At 38.8% G+C, this 21168-nt stretch overlaps 1 protein-coding gene across 1 annotated transcript in view; it reads right to left on the bottom strand.

The window, feature by feature from the left end:
- Positions 1-21168, bottom strand: part of COL4A3 (collagen type IV alpha 3 chain) — a 170216-nt gene that overhangs the window by 42579 nt on the left and 106469 nt on the right. Inside the window, exons 27-34 of the mRNA XM_043995200.1 lie at positions 20730-20822; positions 18332-18436; positions 15878-15975; positions 13443-13593; positions 11321-11434; positions 9935-10102; positions 8317-8406; positions 5259-5393 (exon numbers count right to left, since the gene is read on the bottom strand). Of these exons, the coding sequence (XP_043851135.1) occupies positions 5259-5393; positions 8317-8406; positions 9935-10102; positions 11321-11434; positions 13443-13593; positions 15878-15975; positions 18332-18436; positions 20730-20822 (954 nt within the window). The remainder of the gene's footprint in view (positions 1-5258; positions 5394-8316; positions 8407-9934; positions 10103-11320; positions 11435-13442; positions 13594-15877; positions 15976-18331; positions 18437-20729; positions 20823-21168) is intronic.

Consider the following 21168-nt stretch of genomic DNA (forward strand, 5'->3'; position numbering starts at 1 on the left):
GTCAGGGTCATATGCTTCGTCATATCCCCTATAATGCCCAGGACATAGTGTTTGCTCAGTAAATGTTGCATGATTAGAAAACATATGAAACCTCCCAATAAAAATAACATTTAAAATAAATAATACCATAAAAACACACCAAATAGAAATATTTATTGATATGTATATGCATGTTTGGTCATTTTTATGTTATAAGCCTCAAGGAATCTGTACCACATAGAAATCCTAGCCTTTTTTTTTTTTTTTTTGTGAGGCAATTGGGGTTAAGTGACTTGTCTAGGGTCACACAGCTAGTGTTAAATGTCTGAGGCCAGATTTGAACTCAGGTCCTCCTGAATCCAGGGCCAGTGCTGTATCCACTGTGCCACCTAGCTGCCCCTAGACTTTTAAAATCTATTAAAATCTGGCATATTGTGGTGTCATTTCTTCAAGGTTCAAGAGATTTAAAAGAATTAACTAATATATTTATATATTAAATTTTTGGCACAATTATGCACAAATGAGTGTTAACCCTCACAATTGCAATAGATTCTTCTTAAGCAAGTATTATTTGCTTAAGTGCTCTCTCTCTCTCTCTGTGTCTCTCTCCCCCTCTGTCTGGCTCTCTATCCTTATCTGTATCTATATCCATATCCGTATCTATACCTATATGCATACCCATATCCACACCCACACTCACACCCACATCCATATCCAATCTCTCTCTCTGTCTCTCTGTCTCTCTCTCTCTCTCACACACACACACACACACACACACACACACACACACACACACGAGTGAACGAGCAGTGGAGCTGGACAAAGTAGTGAACAAAGCATTATTGTTTCCAGACTGTGCCAGATAGTCATCATTTGTAGAAAAAAACACAGAGCAGATTTGCTAATAGTAATAATAACTGATGTTCAAATAAAAGTGGGGTTTGATTAAATCAATCAGCCCACCCCACTTAAAGTAACTCCCTTAATCATGTGAGAACACCTTTACGGAATCTATGAATCCAAAGCGTTACACTAAGAGCAAAAAGTCCTTAATCATTTTGGAAGGTAAGAAAGCCATTGGGTGCAATGAAATGATGCTATACTCTGTGAGTTGTGCATAAAATAGCAAGCCAGTTGGGAACCCTGGGCATTTGAGATCAGCTTAGGGGTAGAAGTAGTTCCAGTCAAGGTCCGGAAAAGGAATTGCTGGGGGAGTGAGAGGGGAGGAGAAGAATTTCTGTCTCCTTGCCCCTTTACCAGAGGATGACCTTGTAAAATTTGAAAGGTCAGAAGATATTAGACTTACCATGGGTGTTTCCTGAATAATTACTTATATGGCAATATTGGGAGCTGAACGCAAACTAGAAACTGTGAGAAAAAGCAGATCCAGGACTCTACTGGGAACCCAACAGAGAGCCTAAGGGGACCCTCACCAGGACTCTCATGACCATGAAGATGAGAAAAGGACATCCAGCAACCACAAACTGCCATCTCTTTGTCACATATGTTCACTAAGCTTGAGGCTACTTTCCTCTGGACTCTAAATGTACTTGTGGGATACTGTGTCCTAGATTTGGAAGATGTTTTTATCAATTCCTCTTACTATTACCATCTTAGTAAACACCTATTTCTAAAAGCAAATTGATTCTGGCTGCCTAATTGATATATTGATAATTGATAATCCCTGAGGGAAGTATATTAATAGGGGCATATGAGTTTTAGTGCTAGGAAAATTTCCCAACCTCTAAAAATTAACACCCCCCCCCCCAAAAAAATATACCTCTGAGAGAAGACATAGTTAGACACACTCTGGGAACCGAAACTGCCAGTCCACGTGGGATTGGGAGAGTAGGCCCTGAACCTGTATTCTATTTGTATAATGCTTTGTAAAAAGCATTTGACAACTGTAGTATAACAGCTCTGCCTTGGGCTTCCTGTGTGGAGAGGGGAATTCTCATCTTTCTCCCCTTCTTTGTTCCTCCTCCTGACCCTTTCACCCCTGTCGTTATGGACTATCTAAAGAGAATTGGTCACTGAGCAACTCATAACTGCTGGAGGTGAGGTGAAAGTCCAGTGGAGAGCTGTTGGAGTCCTAGGCCACATGTACAAAAGAGGAGTGTGAGTTCTCCCTCCCTTGAAAGTCTACTGAGATGGCATCTTTCCATGCCCAATGTCCAGAGTTCTTTGGTGTAGTTCCCCAGTTACTGACGAGTAGGGTGAGAGAGGAGGGAGATCAAAGGGGGATAAACCAGAAGCCTCTGGTTGAACATGTCCTTACTCAAGAGATTCACCCACTAGAAAGGACCAGGTAAAACATTTAGCTCCAGAAGTGTCCCAGTCCACCAAATGAGGGGGAAGGATGGACTCCTCATTCTCTTCTTTACACCTTCATCATCTCAATGACAGATACTAAAAGTATTATTTCTATTTTATAGATGAGGAAACTGATACTCAGGTTAAGTGATATGTCCACTGTCACACAGGTAGGAAGTACCAGGTGGAATTCAAACTCAGTTCTCTTTACTCCAGTTTTAGTAAATTTTCCCCACTATATCATGCTGATAACTATACTATTTTTCTTATAAATAAACATACATTTCACCTCATGCTCTTCAAAAGGATTGAATTCAATGAGATGCTGAATTATTACCTGGTATGTATAGTGCATATGTATGAGGGTGTTGGGGGCCTAAATGTTAGGGTCAAAATATAGGATGGGTAGTAATGGATATGGTACCGGGATTTCCTTATAAAATGCTAACAAAATCATACCAATAATCTTTTAACAGTAGTGGGTTTGCCTGTCAAAGAAGTCAATCAAAGCTGTTACCTGAATAAATCAATTTAGAACACATTATATCTAGTCATTGTAAATAAGTTTGTGTCAGTTATTGTATTTTGTAACATTACTTAAAATAGTCACATTAACAGTTTAAAAAATATGATAACATGGTAGCATTATTTTCTAAGAAGTTACTTTTCCAGCTCAAAGTGAAATATAACCCAGGATTTTGTAAATCTGAAAATAATGAATTTTCTGGGTTAAAATGAAAACATGAGAAGTTCTTTAAAAAGACCTTGATTCTCTCATTTTCTTTTATAATGAAAGTACTTATTTATAGTAGATTTTTTTTTTTCTAAATTCATTCCCGTGTTTTAACAAGATGACCTTTTTTCAAAAAGCAATAGAGGGGCAGCTAGATGGCACAGTGGATAAAGCATCAGCCCTGGATTTAGGAGGACCTGGGTTCAAATCCGGCCTCAGACACTTGACACTTACTAGCTGTGTGAGCCAGGGCAAGTTACTTAACCCTCATTGCCCCGCAAAAAACACCCCCCCCCACAAAACAAAAACAAAAAAAGTCAGAAATTTTGTTAGATCTTTACTTCTTAGAGATCATAAATATCAATGAGCTTTTTTTTCCTGCTCAAATTAAGTGCTTACTATGTGCCAGGCACTGTGCTACCTTCTGGGAATACACATGTAAGCAAAAAGAAAGATGATCCCTGCCCTCATATACCTTACATTCCTTGTAGTGAAGACAGAGAAGAAAACACTTAAAAGAAAGGTAAAAACCTGGGTTGTGGGGAAGATATAGAGAAAGAAAGTCCAGAAGCAATGAACAAATCTGGCCTTGGCCTTTCTTTAAATTGCAGCATCTGAGAGGAATGGACAATCAAAGGAAGGGGCTGCAACAGTGGTGGGGTGGGGCTTGATGGGATATTACAGGGTGAGAAGGCTGCTTAGGGATAGTGAAGAAAAAATTCATCTTGGTTTTTTTTTTTTTTTTTGTGAGGCAATTGGGGTTAAGTGACTTGCCTAAGGTCACACAGCTAGTAAGTGTTAAGTGTCTGAGGCCAGATTTGAACTCAGGTGCTCCTGACTCCAGGGCCAGTGCTCTGTCCACTTGTTTGTTTGTTTGTTTTGAAAAAACTCATCTTGCAATATTATTGTGCTATAAGAAATGACAAACAGGATGCTTTCAAAAAGGCCTCTAAAGACTTATATGAACTGATGTATAGTGATGTGAGCAGAACCAAGAGAATGTTATGCACAGTGATGCAATATTGTTTGATGAAGAACTGCAAATGACTTAACTATTCTCAGCAATGCAATGATCTAAGACAATCCCAAAGGATTAATGATGAAGCATACTATCCACCTCCAAAGAAGGAACTGATGTTGATTAAACACAGATTGAAGCATGCTATTTTTCACTTTCTTTCATTTTTTCTTTTATTCAAGTTTTCTTATACAAAATGGTTTATATGGTAATGTTTTGCATAATTGCACATGCATAACCTATATCTAATTGCTTGCCACCTCAGGAGCAGGGGAGGGAGGGAAGGAGGGATAAAATTTGAAACTCAGAACTTTAAATAAAAATATAATTTTTTTAAAGAGAACTCATCTTGCTCTTAGGTTTAACTTATGTAGAATGTTAATATTTTCTTTTTAGCTTTCTGGTTTCCTGGGTACACATGATTAAAGTTTGTTAAAGAAATAAAAACCAGGCCTTTTTCTCATCTTGCCTCAATCATTTTTTTATCTTTCTTTTATCTGAAGACTAACTGGATCAGACACATTAAAATGTCAAATTGAATATAATTGAATTCCAAGCTACTAGGAATATTACCTAATTGTTAAGTGTACATGGTGATTGTAGATAACTTTTAAAAATTACAACATAGAGATTGTAGGTAGTATCTGTTGCAGATAAAATTTTGGGGTATACACAGAGCAGAATCCATTCCTTGTGCTCTTTGGAACTATCTGGAACATTAAGATAAGGTTTTAATTACAGACACTTTCTGAATGTGTAGCATTTTCTTTGTTTTGTTTTGTTTTTTGGCAGGGCAGTGAGGGTTAAGTGACTTGTCCAGGGTCACACAGCTAGTAAGTATCAAGTGTCTGAGGCTGTATTTGAACTCAGGTCCTCCTGAATCCAAGGCCAGTGCTTTACCCACTGTGCCACCTAGCTGCCCCAGGTTTTTGCTTTTTTTTTGGTGAGGCAATTGGGGTTAAGTGACTTGCCCAGGGTCACACAGCTAGTGTTGAGTGTCTGAGGTCATATTTGAACTCAGGTCCTCCTGACTCCAGGGCCAGTGCTCTAAACATTGGAACACTTAGCTGCCTCTGTGTAGCATTTTTTTTTACCAAAAGAACTGGAGTTTTGGAGAATCTCCCTTTTTAAATATAATTTATCCTGGTGACACCACGTGTTCAGGAACACACATTTAGCCATAAAGGGTGTTTTAGATGCAGGAATTCTCCTTACCTCCTGGTCCTGGTTCACCTTTTTCCCCTACATCAGCTGATATCATTGATGGTCCTTGATTTCCTTTATTACCTCTTTCTCCCTTTGCTCCAGGATGGCCTTTCTTTCCCTTTCTTCCAGGAATTCCAAAGTTACCTAAAAAGAGCAACAATAACATTTGTTCTTGAATACAGTCTTGTCATAAAATCTTGGAAAACATTATGAGTGACATTTTTTACTCCAAAAAAAAAAAAGGCAGCTGAAAATTTATCTGCAACTACTGGCCCATATACTTATATTATTATCTTTTTTTGGTGAGGCAATTGTGGTTAAGTGACTTGCCTAAGGTCACACAGCTAGTAAGTGTCAAGTGTCTGAGGCTGTATTTGAACTCAGGTCCTCCTGACTCCAGGGCCGGTGCTCTATCCACTGTACCACCTAGCTGCTCCTATATTATTATCTTTATAAAAATCTTTACGAGACTGATAATTGAACATATGGAGCATCACACAACTGACTCAGATATGTGAAGGATGTTACATCTTTGTTTATTCCTTACTTCAAGAAAGCATTTGACTCAGTAGAGCAAAAGCTGTCTGGAATGTTCTTTTAAGAAGATAGCTCTCATGTATATATCAGCATTATAAAAAAAAAATCCCTGTTGTCTAAGGAGTATATAAATGGAAAAGGTGAGTTGGTACACTATGCACCAAGATAACTCTCAGTAGATACAGGACTTAGATATAAACAGTTATGTAAACAAATTAAAATATGGATAGGGGAAGAGTTCATGACTAAACGAATGATAGAGAAGACCACACAAGATGAAATGTAAAATTTTGGTTATATAAAATTAAAAAGTTTTTGAAAAACAAATCTAATGTGCAATTTATAAGGGAAACATATCTGTGGGAAAAAATCTTGGTAACAGAAAATCTTTGTAAAAACCCTACATTTCTCTGATAAAGGTCTCATATTTAAAATATATAAGGAACTGATATAAATTTGCAAAACTAAACACCATCCCCCAATTGCTAAATGGTCTAAGGATATTAGTAGGCAGATTTCAAAATAAGAAATCCAAGCTGTCAACAATTATATAAAGAAATGCTTTAAATAACTAATAAATAAATGCAAATTAAAGCAACTTTGAGGTGCAGCCTCGCAACTATCAGACTGGCAGATGACAAAAGAGGAAAAGGATGATTGTTAGAGAGATGATGGAAAACAGGTACACTGATATACTTTTCTATGTATTGGTTCAGGTATTCTGGAAAGCAATTTGGAACTAGGTGCAGAGAGTTACCAAACTGTCCATACTGCATGACCCACCTATAACCTCAAGGAAATCAATGAATGAAAAAGATTATGCACATATATACATGTGTGTATACACATATTTGTATCTATCAAATCTATCTGATACCTATCTATCTGACATATCTATCATCTATCTAACATTTATAACTGCTCTTTTGTGGTAGCTAAAAATGGGAAAGTAGGGAGTGCTCTTCTATTGGGGAATAGCTAAACACATTGTAGTACATGAATCGTGTTGTGCCTTAAGAAATGAGGAAATGGACATTTTCAAAGGAAACTGGGCGTACCTTTATGAACTGTTGCAGAACAGGGATCAGAGCTAGGGGAACAATTTATATAACAATAACAACATTATAAAGAGAAGCAATGTTTAAAAACTTTAGAACCCTTATCAATGCTATGATAAGCTACAAGTTCAAAGGAAAGAAGATGAAACACATCACTCACCTCCTGACAAAGAGGAGATGAAAATGAAATGCAGAAAAACAGATTTTTGGACATGGCTAATGTAGGGATTTGTCCTACCGGACTATGTAGCTACATGTATTAAGGGCTTTATATTTTGAGGGTTTTTTTTGGGGGGGGCTCAGTGACAGGTGGGAGTGGTAGGAAGGACATATGAATATTTAGTCAAAAAAATAATTACTTTTTTAAATTAAAAGATGAGTTGTTCATGTAGTGAGAATGCTAGGAAAGATATGGACAGTCTGACTGGTCCTTGGGTAGTCCCAAGACACTAAAGCATAAGACCCCCATGGTAGTTTCTCTATAGAGGATTTAAAAGATAGCCAAAATACTACGCGATGAGAAAGCACTGAATGGTTGTGATCTATATCATTGGAGGGGACACTCACAATGATGAACTCTATTTCATTTTACACACACACACACACACACACACACACACACACACACATTTATGTAATACATATACATCAATCCATCAATAATCTAGAAAAAAGGGGCAACCAGGTGGCGCAGTGGATAGAGCACTGGCCCTGAAGTTTGGAGGACCTGAGTTCAGATCTCACCTCACACACTTACTAGCTATGTGACCATGGGAAAGTCACTTGACCCCAATTGCATTAAACACCCAGGGCCATCTTTAGTTGTCCTGATATGTATCTTGCCACTGGACCCAAAGCACTCTGGAGGAGAGAGTGAGGCTGGTGACCTTGCATAGCCCTCCCTCACTAAAATCTAATTCACTGTTAAGTTATGATATCACCCTGATGTCATGGTCCTCTTTAAGAATGAAGGACAAACAACAACAGCAACAATCTAGAAAAGTTGTCAAGCTCAAAGTACTATGAATTAAAGTGGGACACTATTGAAAATGTGAAAAAGTTTCCAAGAGGATTCACAAAAAATTTTTGGGATACAGGATAAATAGTATGGAAGGAAGGCAAAAATGGGAAACAGAAGAAAAAGGTACAACCAAATGTATTATTTTCAGAACTCTTTTTCAGTGGGAAGATCCAAACATATTCTTGCTAAATGCTGAAAATAGATAAGTTTATATATATATATAAAATGATAGCTGTCATTTATAGTGTGCTTTAGACTTGAGAAAGTGTTTTACATGCATTTTCTCCCTTGATTCTCACAACAGCTCTTTGAGCTAGGTTCAGTAGTACAGGTATTATTCTTCTCATTCTGAAAGCTAGCATGAAACAACCAGAAATCAAACCCAGGTCTCCTGACTTCAGGTTCAATGTCGTTTCCACTACATATGTATACCTTCACTAATACAACTTACCCTTGTGTCCTGGGGTGCCTGGGTTCCCGGGCATGCCAGGAGGTCCAGTTGTTCCAGGGTAACCCATCATGCCAACTTCTCCCTTTTGGCCTGTGGAATTGAAGCAATATAGAAGTGTTGTGGATTATCAAAGCAAAGAAAATCACAGATTTGGGTCAGGTATCTTTCATTGCCTAACAGTGGGAAAACCAGCCAAGGTGCCTGAATAGACTTAGTCTAAAATAGAAACTGACATTGAGTCAAAGGATGGAGACTGGAATGGAGTCAAGATGGTGAATTAGAGGCAGTCACCCAGCTGAACTTCTCCAAACTACTTTAAAATAATGCCTCAAATCAAATTTCGGGGTGGCAGAGCCAACGAAAAGTCAGAGTGAGACATTTTTTCAGTCTGAGACAATTTAGGAAGTGTGCAGGAGAGGTCTGTGACATCGGGGAAGGAGCAGCGCCAGCTGTGGGCTTTGGAAGTAGCTGTGATAGAGGCGGCGGCGGCAGCAGCTTCTGGAGCTCTCAGCCCAGAGACAGTAAGGGGGCAAGATAACTGGTCAGAAAGAGATTACAGGGGAGGGAGTCTTTGCTGGCATTGGGTGTAGCTGGCACTGACTGTCAACTGTATTGCTTATAACCAGTCCTGGGTTGTAGTTCTAGGGTGGAGAGGAGCACTTGTGATCATTCACAAGGGCACAGGTGCCATAGCAGCGGTTCTTACACAGAGAGGAGTACTAATGCTTATGGTTGCAGGGGACCTGGTCACAGCTCCAGGAACAAGAAGAGCACTAGCACTTGCAGCTGCTGGGGAGTAGGGGCTCTTCCCGGGGAAATACAGAGCACAGACCAGAAGTGCAGTGACCATGCCTCTCCCCAGATCACACCACCTTAAAAGCACTGAATACTTGCAGAACTAGCTTTGAAAACAGCAGTAGAAAAAGTCCTGAAGCATGGGACAGTACCTCCTCACCTGCAGGTGAGCAGAACCCAACTTTAATATAAAGTTCAAAGTCAAAAAATAAGCTGAAAAATGAGCAAACAACAAAAAAGAACCTGACCATAAAAAAGCTACTATGTGGCAGGGATGACCAAGACACAAACCCAGAGGAAGACAACAATGTGAAAACAGCTATAAGGAAAGCCTCAAAGGAAGATGTTAATGGACACAAGCCCAGCAATTATTACTAGAAGAGTTAAAGAGACAAGAGTGGTAGAGGAAAAATTGAGAAAAGAAATTAGGGTGATGCAAGAAAATTATGACAAGAATCAACAGCTAGGTAAAAGAGGCACAAAAAAGAGTCAAAGGAGGGGTTTCTGTAAGTAGAAAAAGAAACGTATTTGTCAACCAGATGGTCAACAGAAGGCCCTATTTTCCAACCTTGGTTGGAAATATATTTTTGGAATGACTAAAGAATATTGATCCAGTCGGGAACAGAGTTGCCATTTTTTTGGTTTTCTATAGAGGAGAGTAGCAAAATGTTTATAGCCTTAGGAAACCAAAGGAAGACCCTCAATAAATGCAAGCTAAGAGTAAATTATCACATATTTTTGACATTAACCCTTTTAAATGGTTCAGAATAGATACTTGATAAATGGAAAGAAAACTTCTAATTTGAAAATGTACGTCCAGTACCTGGTGAACCTGGGTGTCCTGGAGCTCCTGGTTGTCCTGCGGGACCTACTAATCCTTTATCCCCTTGATGACCTGGTGGTCCTGGTGTCCCAGGTTCTCCTGGGGGTCCTGACCTGTCTAAGCCTGGTATCCCTGGGTCTCCTTTAGGACCTTCCAAGCCTCTGTCTCCTTCAAAAACAAAAACAAAAGCCATCAATAACTTCAATTCATATTTCTATAGGTCTTTAAGATTTGTAAGTAGCTTTGAGAGATAATTAACATAAGTGGCATGATTGACATTACCTATGAAGAAACTGAGATCCAGAGGTGTGAATGGATTCCCCCATTGCCACACAGCTGGCATTAAAACTTAGGCCTCTATAATCTGAATTCAGTACTGCTTTTATTATACCATGCTGCCTCTCAACTGCAGCAACAACCCTCCCTCTTCCCCATCCCCCCACACCTGATGAATAGCGAAAGGATAGAGTTGGGGTGGCAATGAAAATAGTAAAATATAATTGGAAATGTGATCAATCAGGAAGCATATATTAAGCACCAGCTGTATACCAGACATTGTGCTTGGTGGTGGGGATACAAAGATCAAAATGAAGTAGTTCCTGCCTGCAAAGAGTTGACATTCTAATGGAGGCATATTAGGCTCCCAGTTTTTCTTCAGCATGCTGTGACAGAATGAGCAGTGGATTGGGTATCTAGATGCCAGAGTTCTAGTTCTGACCTTGTTTCTAATTAGGAATGTGGCTCTCAGAAAGTTACTAAGACTATTTAGGCCTCAGTTTCCTTGTCTGACAAAATGAGAGAGGGATAGATGATATGAACTCTGAGGTCTTTTCAGCTTGATTAATTCTAAGGTTATCGAAGAACTGTAACCTCTCAGATGAATATTAATACTGCTGATACTACAAACAAGAAGCCATTTTTTGCCAAGATTTCCATCACTGTGGCAATATTATTCTTTTTAAAAAAAAATTTGCAGGGCAGTGAGGGTTAAATGACTTGACCAAGGTCACACAGCTAGTAAGTGTCAAGTGTCTGAGGTCAGATTTGAATTCAGGTCCTCCTGAATCCAGGGCTGGTGCTTTATCCACTGTGCCACCTAGCTGCCCAGCAATATTATTCTTTATGAAGGAATCTTTACTTAGTGGACTGGGCTATACAGTCACAAGAAAACTGAACCCCAACTAGTTTCAGTTATTTGCCCAAGTGAAGGCAAAACATAGATGACAAACCTAGGAAAAGGAAATTCAAGCTATCCATTATGTGGGGGTGACTTTCATTTCTGCCTATTTGTGGTACGTATCCATTTATTTTTAGTTGCTGTAAGACAACTTTCATATTTCAGTCCACATCACCCATCCATTTTGGTGTTTGAAGCAGGAGATCCACCTTGTAGTCCTTTTAGTCCATTCAGACCTGGAAGTCCCGGGGTTCCTTTTGCACCCGGTATACAGATTCCTGGAAGCCCATTGTGTCCTGGGGGTCCAGGAAAGCCAGGTTCTCCTGGAAAAGAGAAATCGACCAACATAATGGCACAGGCTACAAGGAGTCACTATGAAACTTGGAGTAGATGTGTGACCTCATTGGTGCTGATACTCTGGCTGATATTCAAAGGATTCTATGATTTCATCAACTTAGACACTTCCTCCAGTGATGCAGTTCACAGCCTATCTATGCAGCTCCTGTTCATAGTCTTCATATTCTTTTGTCCATAGAAGGCCTACTTAACATGCTGGGGACCTTTCTCCCATTCTCTTGAGGTGGTGAGGATACCCACAGAGCCCCTAAGATGTCCATAAGTGATCCCTCCTTGAAGTTATTAAACTCTAGTGTTCCAGAGGTAATCCAGCATGGACTTCTGTTTTAGTTATGTGCTCAATTTACTGTCTATTTACATGCAGTGTGTGTCCAAAAAATGTATGTGTGAAACAGACACACGTATGTAAAAACTCAGTGCTCATTTATAGTGTATCATATATATGTACATATATATCCACATGTATATATGCATGTATACCTATATAGACATATACACACATTTTATTAACTACATGCACATTACTAATATGCATGCATGTATATATATACATATACATATATTAGATGAACTATATATATTTTCCATCTAATTGCACATCATAATCTGGATAAGAGGTATAATTCATTCAAGATTATTATTGTTTTTTTCTTCAAGATTATTGTTATATAAATTTTGACTCATTTTGTAACAAACTTTTAGGGATGTCACTTTTTAGAAAATACTAGAAAGAAAATGATATTTATTTCTGATTTAGATTAATCCTTTAAATGTAGGGATTTCCTGAAAGAACTGAGACTTCAAAAAATTCTTTAGACAGAAAGGAAATGTGGGGTGATATAGTGGATAGAAAACTGATCTTGGGGCCAGGAAGACCTGAGTTTGAGTCCTGACTCTGACATATACTTCTTTTGTGACCCTGGGCTAGTCCCCAAACCTTTTGGTGACATAGACAGTTCTCTAAGACTGTAACTTTTAGAGGAGATGCCCACTTGCATTAGTACGGAGAGTTTCCCATATCAGTGAAGTCACAGGTCCAGTCCCTATCTCTCTCTGTCTTCCCCTGTTCTGAAATGAATGAAAGATCTAAGAAATACTCAACTGTCATCACCTTATGACAATAGGGTATCCAATGAAGAATAAGTTGTTTTAAAGAGGAATGTCATGGGTCATAGTCTTACTATGATGTCATATCATGTCATGGAGGTGACCAAGGAAAGCTTTGTCGATGGAATTCAAGCCCTGGTGTCTTCTACCAAGTTGTGAAATCTTTGGGTGTGGATTGGCCCTGCCCTCTGAGGATCAGCTGGTTAGCTCTGGTGACACTAATCACCAAAGGGTTAACCCTCAGAGTATTCTTTGACTATAGCAGGCCAGGAAGACAAAGCCTAAGTCATTAAAAGGTTGTTTGGGGACTAGCCCAGGGTAGCATGGGTAGCATGGGTAGATTCAGTAGCTATGCTGCAAAGTCCATCACATCTTTGAAACAGTGAAATAAAAATAGCAAATAAAAAGCTAGCATAACACTTGCATCATAAAGCATTCTTCTGTCCAGCATTGTGGATGTGGTTCCAGGGCTGGTCTTGGATTTGCAGAGGAAGAAGGCTTGGGTATGTATGAGTCCTAACTCTGACGTATTAGCTTGTGACTGTGGGAAAGTCATTCTCTCAGTTATAGAAGCATTTCTTTAAGACTCTAAGCTACAGAATATTTAACAGTCCAAATCAGTCCCTAAACTGATGAAATCATAGCTCCAGACCAAAACACACGTGTGTGTACACATATGTGTGCGAGCCACTTCTGCCTGTGTTTTCTCCATGGTGAAACAGAAAAGTTTTCCCAAAGTGCCCTTCCTTCCCACGTGCCCCCTTCTTGCCATTCCTTCCCCTTGCCCCAACCCCAGGACTAACAGATGTGATTTTCCTTTATTTTAGCTCACTCTTGGGTGTGGTTGCGAATAACCAAGTCAAGTACCTGGTGGCCCATCAGGTCCTTCATTTCCTGGGGATCCTGGAGAGCCTGGAAGTCCAGGGAGTCCATTTTCTCCATTTCCCCCTGAACTTCCTTTTTCTCCTTGAAAACCAGTGATTCCTGGTCTTCCAGGCATTGCTGTACCTGGGTCTCCCTAAATCACAGAAAAACCATACACAATCAGTAGGATTAAGAGAGAGTGGAAACTTCAAGAAACTGAAGAACAAGGTGTGGTGTTGGTGTGGGTCAGAGGACCAGCTCTGCCAGCAACTACCTTTGTGACTTTGAGCTGGTCACTTACCGCTGGGCCTCAGGTTCCTTATTTGTAAAACGAAGGAGCTGGACTAGATATGAATGAATGACTGAATGGAAAACATTTATTTAGGTGCATGCTAGAGGCCAAACACTATGTTAAGCACTGGTGACACACATACCAAAGCGGGTAGTCTCTAACTTCAAGAAGCTTATCTATTGTGGGGAAATAACACATGTAGGGAGGTGGTGGTCAGTTCTCGGTCTTTAAGGCAATAGGTTGTGCCCTATGCCCTGTATAGTGTTGATTCAGTTATGGTTCCGGAACTGAAAAGGGAGGGTGGGTTGGAGGAGGGAGCACGGCAGGATTGCAGGCATCTGACAAGATCACTGGGCAATGAGGGAAGGCCTGGCTGGGACTGTGTAAATATGGTGGGCTGCTTGGGGCACTGAGGAACCAGGACAACAGGGTTACGGTCAGATATTCTGGAGCCGAGAAGGTACATTCACACTCTAAATCTATGGTCCTCTAACTTGTACAAGGTCACACAGCTTTTAAAATTGTCTTAACATGTAATTGGGAAAAAATATTATTAAAAAATTAGCAGAGACAGAATTTGAATCCAGCTCCGCTGACTCCAAATCCCGCTCTGTCACACAGTCCTCACATTTAAGATTTGTTCACTTACATTTTTTTAAATTTTAAAAAAATTTTTATTTTTTTCTTTGAATAGAATTTTATTTTCCAAAATATACGTAAAAACAAAATTTTAACATTAATTAAAAAAAAAAACTTTGTGTTCCAACTCTTCTTCCCCCCCCCCCATTTGCACCCCCCCCCAAGAACTCAAGCAATTCAAAATAAGTTATACATGAGTAGTCATGGAAAATTTGTTCACTTAAATTCAAAGAAACTTAGAATAGAGAGGGACATTGGGGTCATCTAGTTCTACTCCTTTATCTTTTAAACGACAAAATAGAAACGTGATTTGTCTAAGTCACACAACTCAACAGTAGCCAGCTGGAGACCAGACCCCTGGGTTTCCCATTTCCTATATACTTTTACTATCTACAGCTGTCAATTGGATTTCAAACTAGACAGGATCAGACAGAGGAGTCAGGCCCTGCTCCCTCATTTCTCAGCTGAAGAAACTGAAGCCCAGACATGAAGTTAACTTGCCCTAGGTTGCACAGATAATAACTAGCAGTATTAGGATCCGACCCCTCATCCTCTGATTTAGAAATCTAGAACCATTTCCACTAGGGAAGGTGGTGCCAAACCTTTCTCTCCCAATAGTTTGCCTCCACAATTGACTCAGGGTCTAAAAGACATTGGTGGCAATTTAAAATCAGGCTAAGCAAGTATTTTAAAGATGCTAAGAAATATAACTCAAAACATTATCCTGCAGATGACCAACAGATTTTTTAAAAAGGAATTAGTAAGAGATTTCGGTAATTACATGAAGCTAGGATGAACTTTGGGTTTTTTCTTTCTTTCTTTTTTTTTGGGGGGGGGAGGGTAGGACAATGAGAGTTAAGTGACTTGCCCAGGGTCACACGGCTAGTAAGTGTTAAGTGTCTGAGGCCTTATTTGAACTCAGGTCCTCCTGAATCCAGGGCTGGTGTTCTATCCACTGTTCCCCCTAGCTGCCCCCCTGGTTTTTTCTTTCTATAAGTAAAAATATTTAACAACTTAACTTCTCTTTTTAAAAACTTTATGTCATTCAAAGGGGCTGCTAGGTGGTACTATGGTGCATAGAATGCCAGGCTTGGAGTCAGGAAGACTCATCTTCCTGAGTTCAAATGTGGCTTCAGACACTTACTAGCTGTGTGACCCTGGACAAGTCACTTAACCCTGTTTGCTACAGTTTCTTCATCTGTAAAATGAGCCAAAGAAGGAAATGGCAAACCATTCCAGTATCTTTGCCAAGAAAACCCCCAAAATGGGCAGACCCAACTAAAATAACTGAAAAACAAACATGTCATTTAGAGTATTTGCTCAATGGTATGTTTTGAAAAAAAAACATGAATTTTTAGTGCTTAAGAAATAACCTGCTGAGAGTAATCAGCAAAAATGCCAACAATTTCTGCCTCTCTTTTCTAAGACTTGAAGCTAGTGGTATGCAACTGGGTACAATAATCCTAACCCATACCCTGATTAAACCAAGTTTGTGATTCTCTCAGACCTTTGCTCCTGGGAGCCCTGGTGTTCCAGGAAATCCAGGTTTCCCCATTTCTCCTGGACAACCTGGTGATCCTTTGGGTCCTGGCAAACCCTTGTCTCCTATAAAGCAAGCAGAAAAATCAATAGGAATAGTTTTAAGAGATACTTTATCTTTACTTCTGCAGTTTTGGTGGCTGGAAAACTTAAGAGCTAAATCAATAAGTTTATTTTTCTTATTTTCCACCCTTTGGATTAGCTGAAACTGGTTCCCCTTGGGAGGAAAAATCATCAGAAATGATGTTCTGTAGTTTTATTTTTTTAAGTAGAATTACTATTTTGATTAAACAATTTTCCAAACTAGTGCTTTGGGTTCAAAGTTGATTCAGCTTCAGACAATTTAAGGTTCATGTTTAGTTCAAATTCATGGAGAAAAGTGGGCTGAATGATGAGTCCTTGAATCTTGCTGTGCTCTTACAATCTTCCACAATTGTCATAGAACACTTTGTAATCTTTATGTAGGGATTTGGTGCTTACAGGAAGACAGGACCAAAGTTTACGTTCCATTTACTCTTGCAGTCTTGCTAAAGGAAGCACTTACAGTGAATTACATGGATTCAAGCTAGCGATCAGTGGTGTGATAGGAATTGAAAGGCATTTATTTACCTCAAATTAAATAGTAGAGTGAACTTAGGTTGTCGCAGCTCAGGCAGGAGCCAAGGAGCTCAAAAGACAGACTATTTAAGTGTGAAGGTCTCTGCTGGCTGGCAGGGTATGGTGATGGATCTGATTCACAAGAGAGCTGAAATAACCCTGGAGCTATGCACTAAAAAGAGCTGAGATACTTCCCACACTCCCACCCCACTCTTGGGTGAGAGGCCAAAGGTAGCTTTAGGTCACCAGAAGACCAGCATCTGACCACAGCAGAGAGTAGCAAAGGACTAGAACAAAACATTAGAGTGGAGAGAAATTTCAGCTGAGTGAAGGACCAGAGCAGATCATCAGCTGTTTATTAAATAGCAAATAAGAATAAGAATAACTAAAGCTAGTAGTATTATCATAGGGATTGGCCTTTGTAATATGAGTTGCTTGGGCTATACATTTTACTATGGATGCACATTTTCCCAAGCAGTGTCTCACTGTTGGTATTGTCTAAGACTGTTCCTTCGCACACAATTGGTGTGAGAAGATGTAGGAGTGTGTACCCCTAGACAGGGAGGAGATGGTATTTTCTTTCTTATGTATCTTGTTATGCTAATTAGTCAACGTATCTTCTGGTTGGTCTGGTAAGAGAAACATCAGTGTGTGTGAATAGATGCTACCTCAAAGCTAGGTAGCTGTCAAGAGCCCACAGGTGAGGAGAGTTCAGGCTCTATTTGTATGTTGTAGTTGTAAGCAGACCCCAGAGGCACAGGAATACCAGGAGGGAGAAACTAAGATTCTAGGCTGCTCAAAAGCCCTGTTCCAGAGAGCAAGTCTCTAGAATAACAAACTGGGCAAGCAGATAAACTTACAACCTAAGAGGCCTTTCATTGATTAGAACACTGATGAGAAAGACATTGACAGAAAACTGGGGCAGGCTTTGAGTTCAAAAATCAGCAGAAAGAGGTACAAGGGCCCAGAGTCAAGACAACTTACTGGTGCCATTATGAAGCTAGGGCGTGAACTGAATGTCAGACTTTTTTTCACCCTCAAGGCTTTAATACACTAGGGCAAGAGTTCACACACTTGGGAAGTGTTCATTTGTGACCAATATTTATAATACAAAACCATAAGAACATTTCAAGCCAAATAGAAAAGGCTCTCAGATTGCATTAACATTAGCCTATTTGGAGTATATCTGGCAACATTGGAGCTGAGACTTCTTAGATTTTTTTTTTAGGGTAGTGTGACTCAGAAATTCCCCTGATTTCTTGGAATGGACCCTATAGTTGCTGGATGAAAGCATGGTATTCATCACCTGCATTTCTTTTGGAGTGTTTACTATGAGATGAGAGAAAGAAAAATCCTTTTAAAATAATTAAGTTCTCTATGTCCCAGACAAATGGGTGAGTGAGTGGTAGCAGTTTACTTTTTTATATATTAAAAATGATGTATGTAGTACTCAGCTTTTTGTGATTTTTTTGTGACTTTCAATTAGATCTCTAAGTATTAAAAATTCTATACAAAGGGGAACCTATGAAGATAGTATGGGATGGTCTAGGCTAGACAGGGCTAAGAAGGAATAGGATAATGATGCTCAAAGGATACTTAGTTCATGTTTGTTTCTCTGTAGAACAATTATATGTTTTAGATGCCATATTCTGTGAAATGGATCACCTTAGAGCCTACTGTGGACTTGAGATAGTATAAGGACTCACATAGGAGAGATTTTTGTCTATTGCCAGTCATGCTACTTAAGTCTCAAAAATCAACTAATTATTTTAGTTATTTTATTAGGGTGAAAATAATAAAATTTCTGCTGAAATTTAGTATTTACCCTTATGTCCAGGAGGCCCAGGATATCCAATTCCTGGGAATCCTGCTTCACCATCGGGCCCAGGAGGACCTGGGTTACCACTTGGTCCTGTGGACCCCGGACTTCCTAAAAGAAGACCAAAAAAAAAAAAAAGTCAGTCTTGTTTTATCAGCTTCTAAACTTGCTTATTTCTGTCAAATGTAGCACCAGATTCTCAGGTTATAATTCAGTGCCATCTTGAGTTCCTTATTCTCTTTCACCCACACATCTGATCAGTTGCCAAATCTTGCTGTTTCTACCCCTACAGAATCTCTGTCATCTGACTTCTTTCTGCTCTACCTTGGCTCAGGACCTCATCACCTCTCACCTAGAGTATTCCAACAGCCTCCTAACTGCTTTCCCTGAGTCAAGTTAGTCTTCACTCCAGTACATCCTCCACTCAGCAGCCAAAGTAATTTTCATTAAGTATAGTTCTGACCATTTTATTCCACTACTCAATCACCTTCAATGGCTCCCTAGTCCCTCTAGGATAATATATAAACTCATATGTTTAGCTTTTAAAGCCCTTTACCCTAAGATATTTCTTCTGTGCCATTGTACATTACTCTCTCTCCTACGCTCTTCAAAGCCTCTTAGTGTTCTTCACACATGCCATTTCATATGCTGTCTCTGGGTATTTTGGCTGGCCATCCCTTGTGCTTGGGATACACTCTGTTCTCACCTTACCTCAATGAGTTCTTCCCTTCCTCACCCCACTTTTAATACCCTCCCTAACTGCTATAGGTGTGTATACATATATATGTATATATTTATATATCTACACATATAAACTTTGCATATATTTATGTTTTCTCCTTATTCTCCATAGACATATCTGTATATATGTATGGAAATAGATATATTTATTGCCTTTTCTGTTAGAATGTAAGCTCCTTGAGAGTAGGAGCTGTTTTATTCTATGTACTTGTATTCTCAGTACTGGGCAGGTAATAGATGCCCATTAATGTTTGTTAACTGTATCTGAATGATCACTGTGTTTTTGTGATGAAGTTAAACTAATATGCTTCTTCTATTCTTGCCAAAGGATCTACCATTAAAATCTGCAAAGTTTAATATATATTATCCCTCTCCCTCTCTCTATCTCCTCTCTCTTTCTTTTAGTCAGACTGTGTGTGTATGTGTATGTGTGTACAGGATGTTCCAAAAGTAAACCTTTCTAGAATCTCTATCTTAGAAAGAGAGACAGAGAGAAATATATATATGAGAAATTATATGTAATTTCATAAAACAAATATATAAATGTGATTATAATATAACTAACATATAATGATAATATAGATTATTTGTACATAAATTTCTATATGGTATTTAACATATTATATAGTATATCATAGAATATAATTATGCTTCTATAATGTAAATAAATATACTATATTTGAATATAATATAATTTATATATGTAATTTCTTTCTTGTATATATACATCTCTCCATGTCTAGCTCTATTTATAGATAGAGATTCTATAAAGATTCAAAATTCTGGTTTAAAAATATATATGCAAGGTATTTCAAAAGTCTTAGTGAAGTTTTAAGGTATTAAAATTTATTTTTAAAGTTTAATTTTAATAAGATATTAGAGTTTAAAACTACACTGGGATTTTTGGAAAACCCTGTGCAAACATACACACAGTCTTAAATGTATAACTACATACTTTTAAAGTATATATATATTCATGTGTATATTTACATATACCTTATATATTACATATCTGTATATGTAACATATGTGTTTGGGCATATGCATAAACAGTTTTAAAACCAGCATTCAGTGGGTATATATGTATGTGTGCATGCTTTTTAAAGCAACAATATTGAATCACCATCTTAGCAAAAAAGATAATTAAGATTATAGAATATAATTCTAAAGAAAGCATTCAGTTTACTAATGAAGAAATTGAGGTGACATGAAGTGATAATTTTTTAACCTATAATTCCTGATAACCTCTGGAGAGCATTCTCTTCTTGGGCACCTCTGAAGTGATTTAAAGTATTGTAGAGCATTCATTGTAGTTACTGGAACAGAGTGAGCTCAGCAGTCACAAACAATGGAAAGAATAGTTGCAGTCATATCTGAGGGCAGACAACAGATCCCTTCTCTCCCAATGCCCCCCTCCCCCCTTTCTTTTTGTAGGGCAATGGGGGTTAAGTGACTTAGCCAGGGTAACACAGCCGGATTTGAACTCAGGTACTCCTGAATGCAGGGCCGCTACTTTATCCACTGCGCCACCTAGCTGCCCCCCCCCCCCGTGCCCTCTTTTTAAACTCGATATTGTTTCATAAATTGGATTTAGGCTTTCCTCATCAGGAAGCTGAGAATCATGCCAATCCTTTCTCTTTGACTTGGAAGAAGAAAGACTTACCAGTTGTGCCTGGGAGGCCAGGTAGCCCTGGTAACCCCGGAGGTCCTGGAGGGCCAGGTACTGGCTCTGCTATGCCTGGTTCTCCTTTAGGACCTTAAAAAAAGGCATGGCATGTAACAGGATTAATGCAGAAATAGGATTAATGTTATTATGTGTATATATATATATATATGTGTGTGTATATATCTATATCTATATCTATATGTATAGAGATATATAGACATAACCTATATCAGATTACCTGCTGTCTAGGGGAGGGGGGAGGAAGGGGAGGGAGGGAGAAAAATCTGAAATTGTAAAGCTTGTATAAACAAAAGTTGAGAACTATCTTTACATGTAACAGAAAAAATAAAATACCTTATACATTAAAAAAAAAGGCATGGCAGTAACATTGGTACATGTATTGTATATTTCCCTGATAATTAGGACAAATACCATT

Source organism: Dromiciops gliroides, chromosome 3 (assembly GCF_019393635.1).
Source record: "Dromiciops gliroides isolate mDroGli1 chromosome 3, mDroGli1.pri, whole genome shotgun sequence".
NCBI lineage: Eukaryota > Metazoa > Chordata > Mammalia > Microbiotheria > Microbiotheriidae > Dromiciops > Dromiciops gliroides.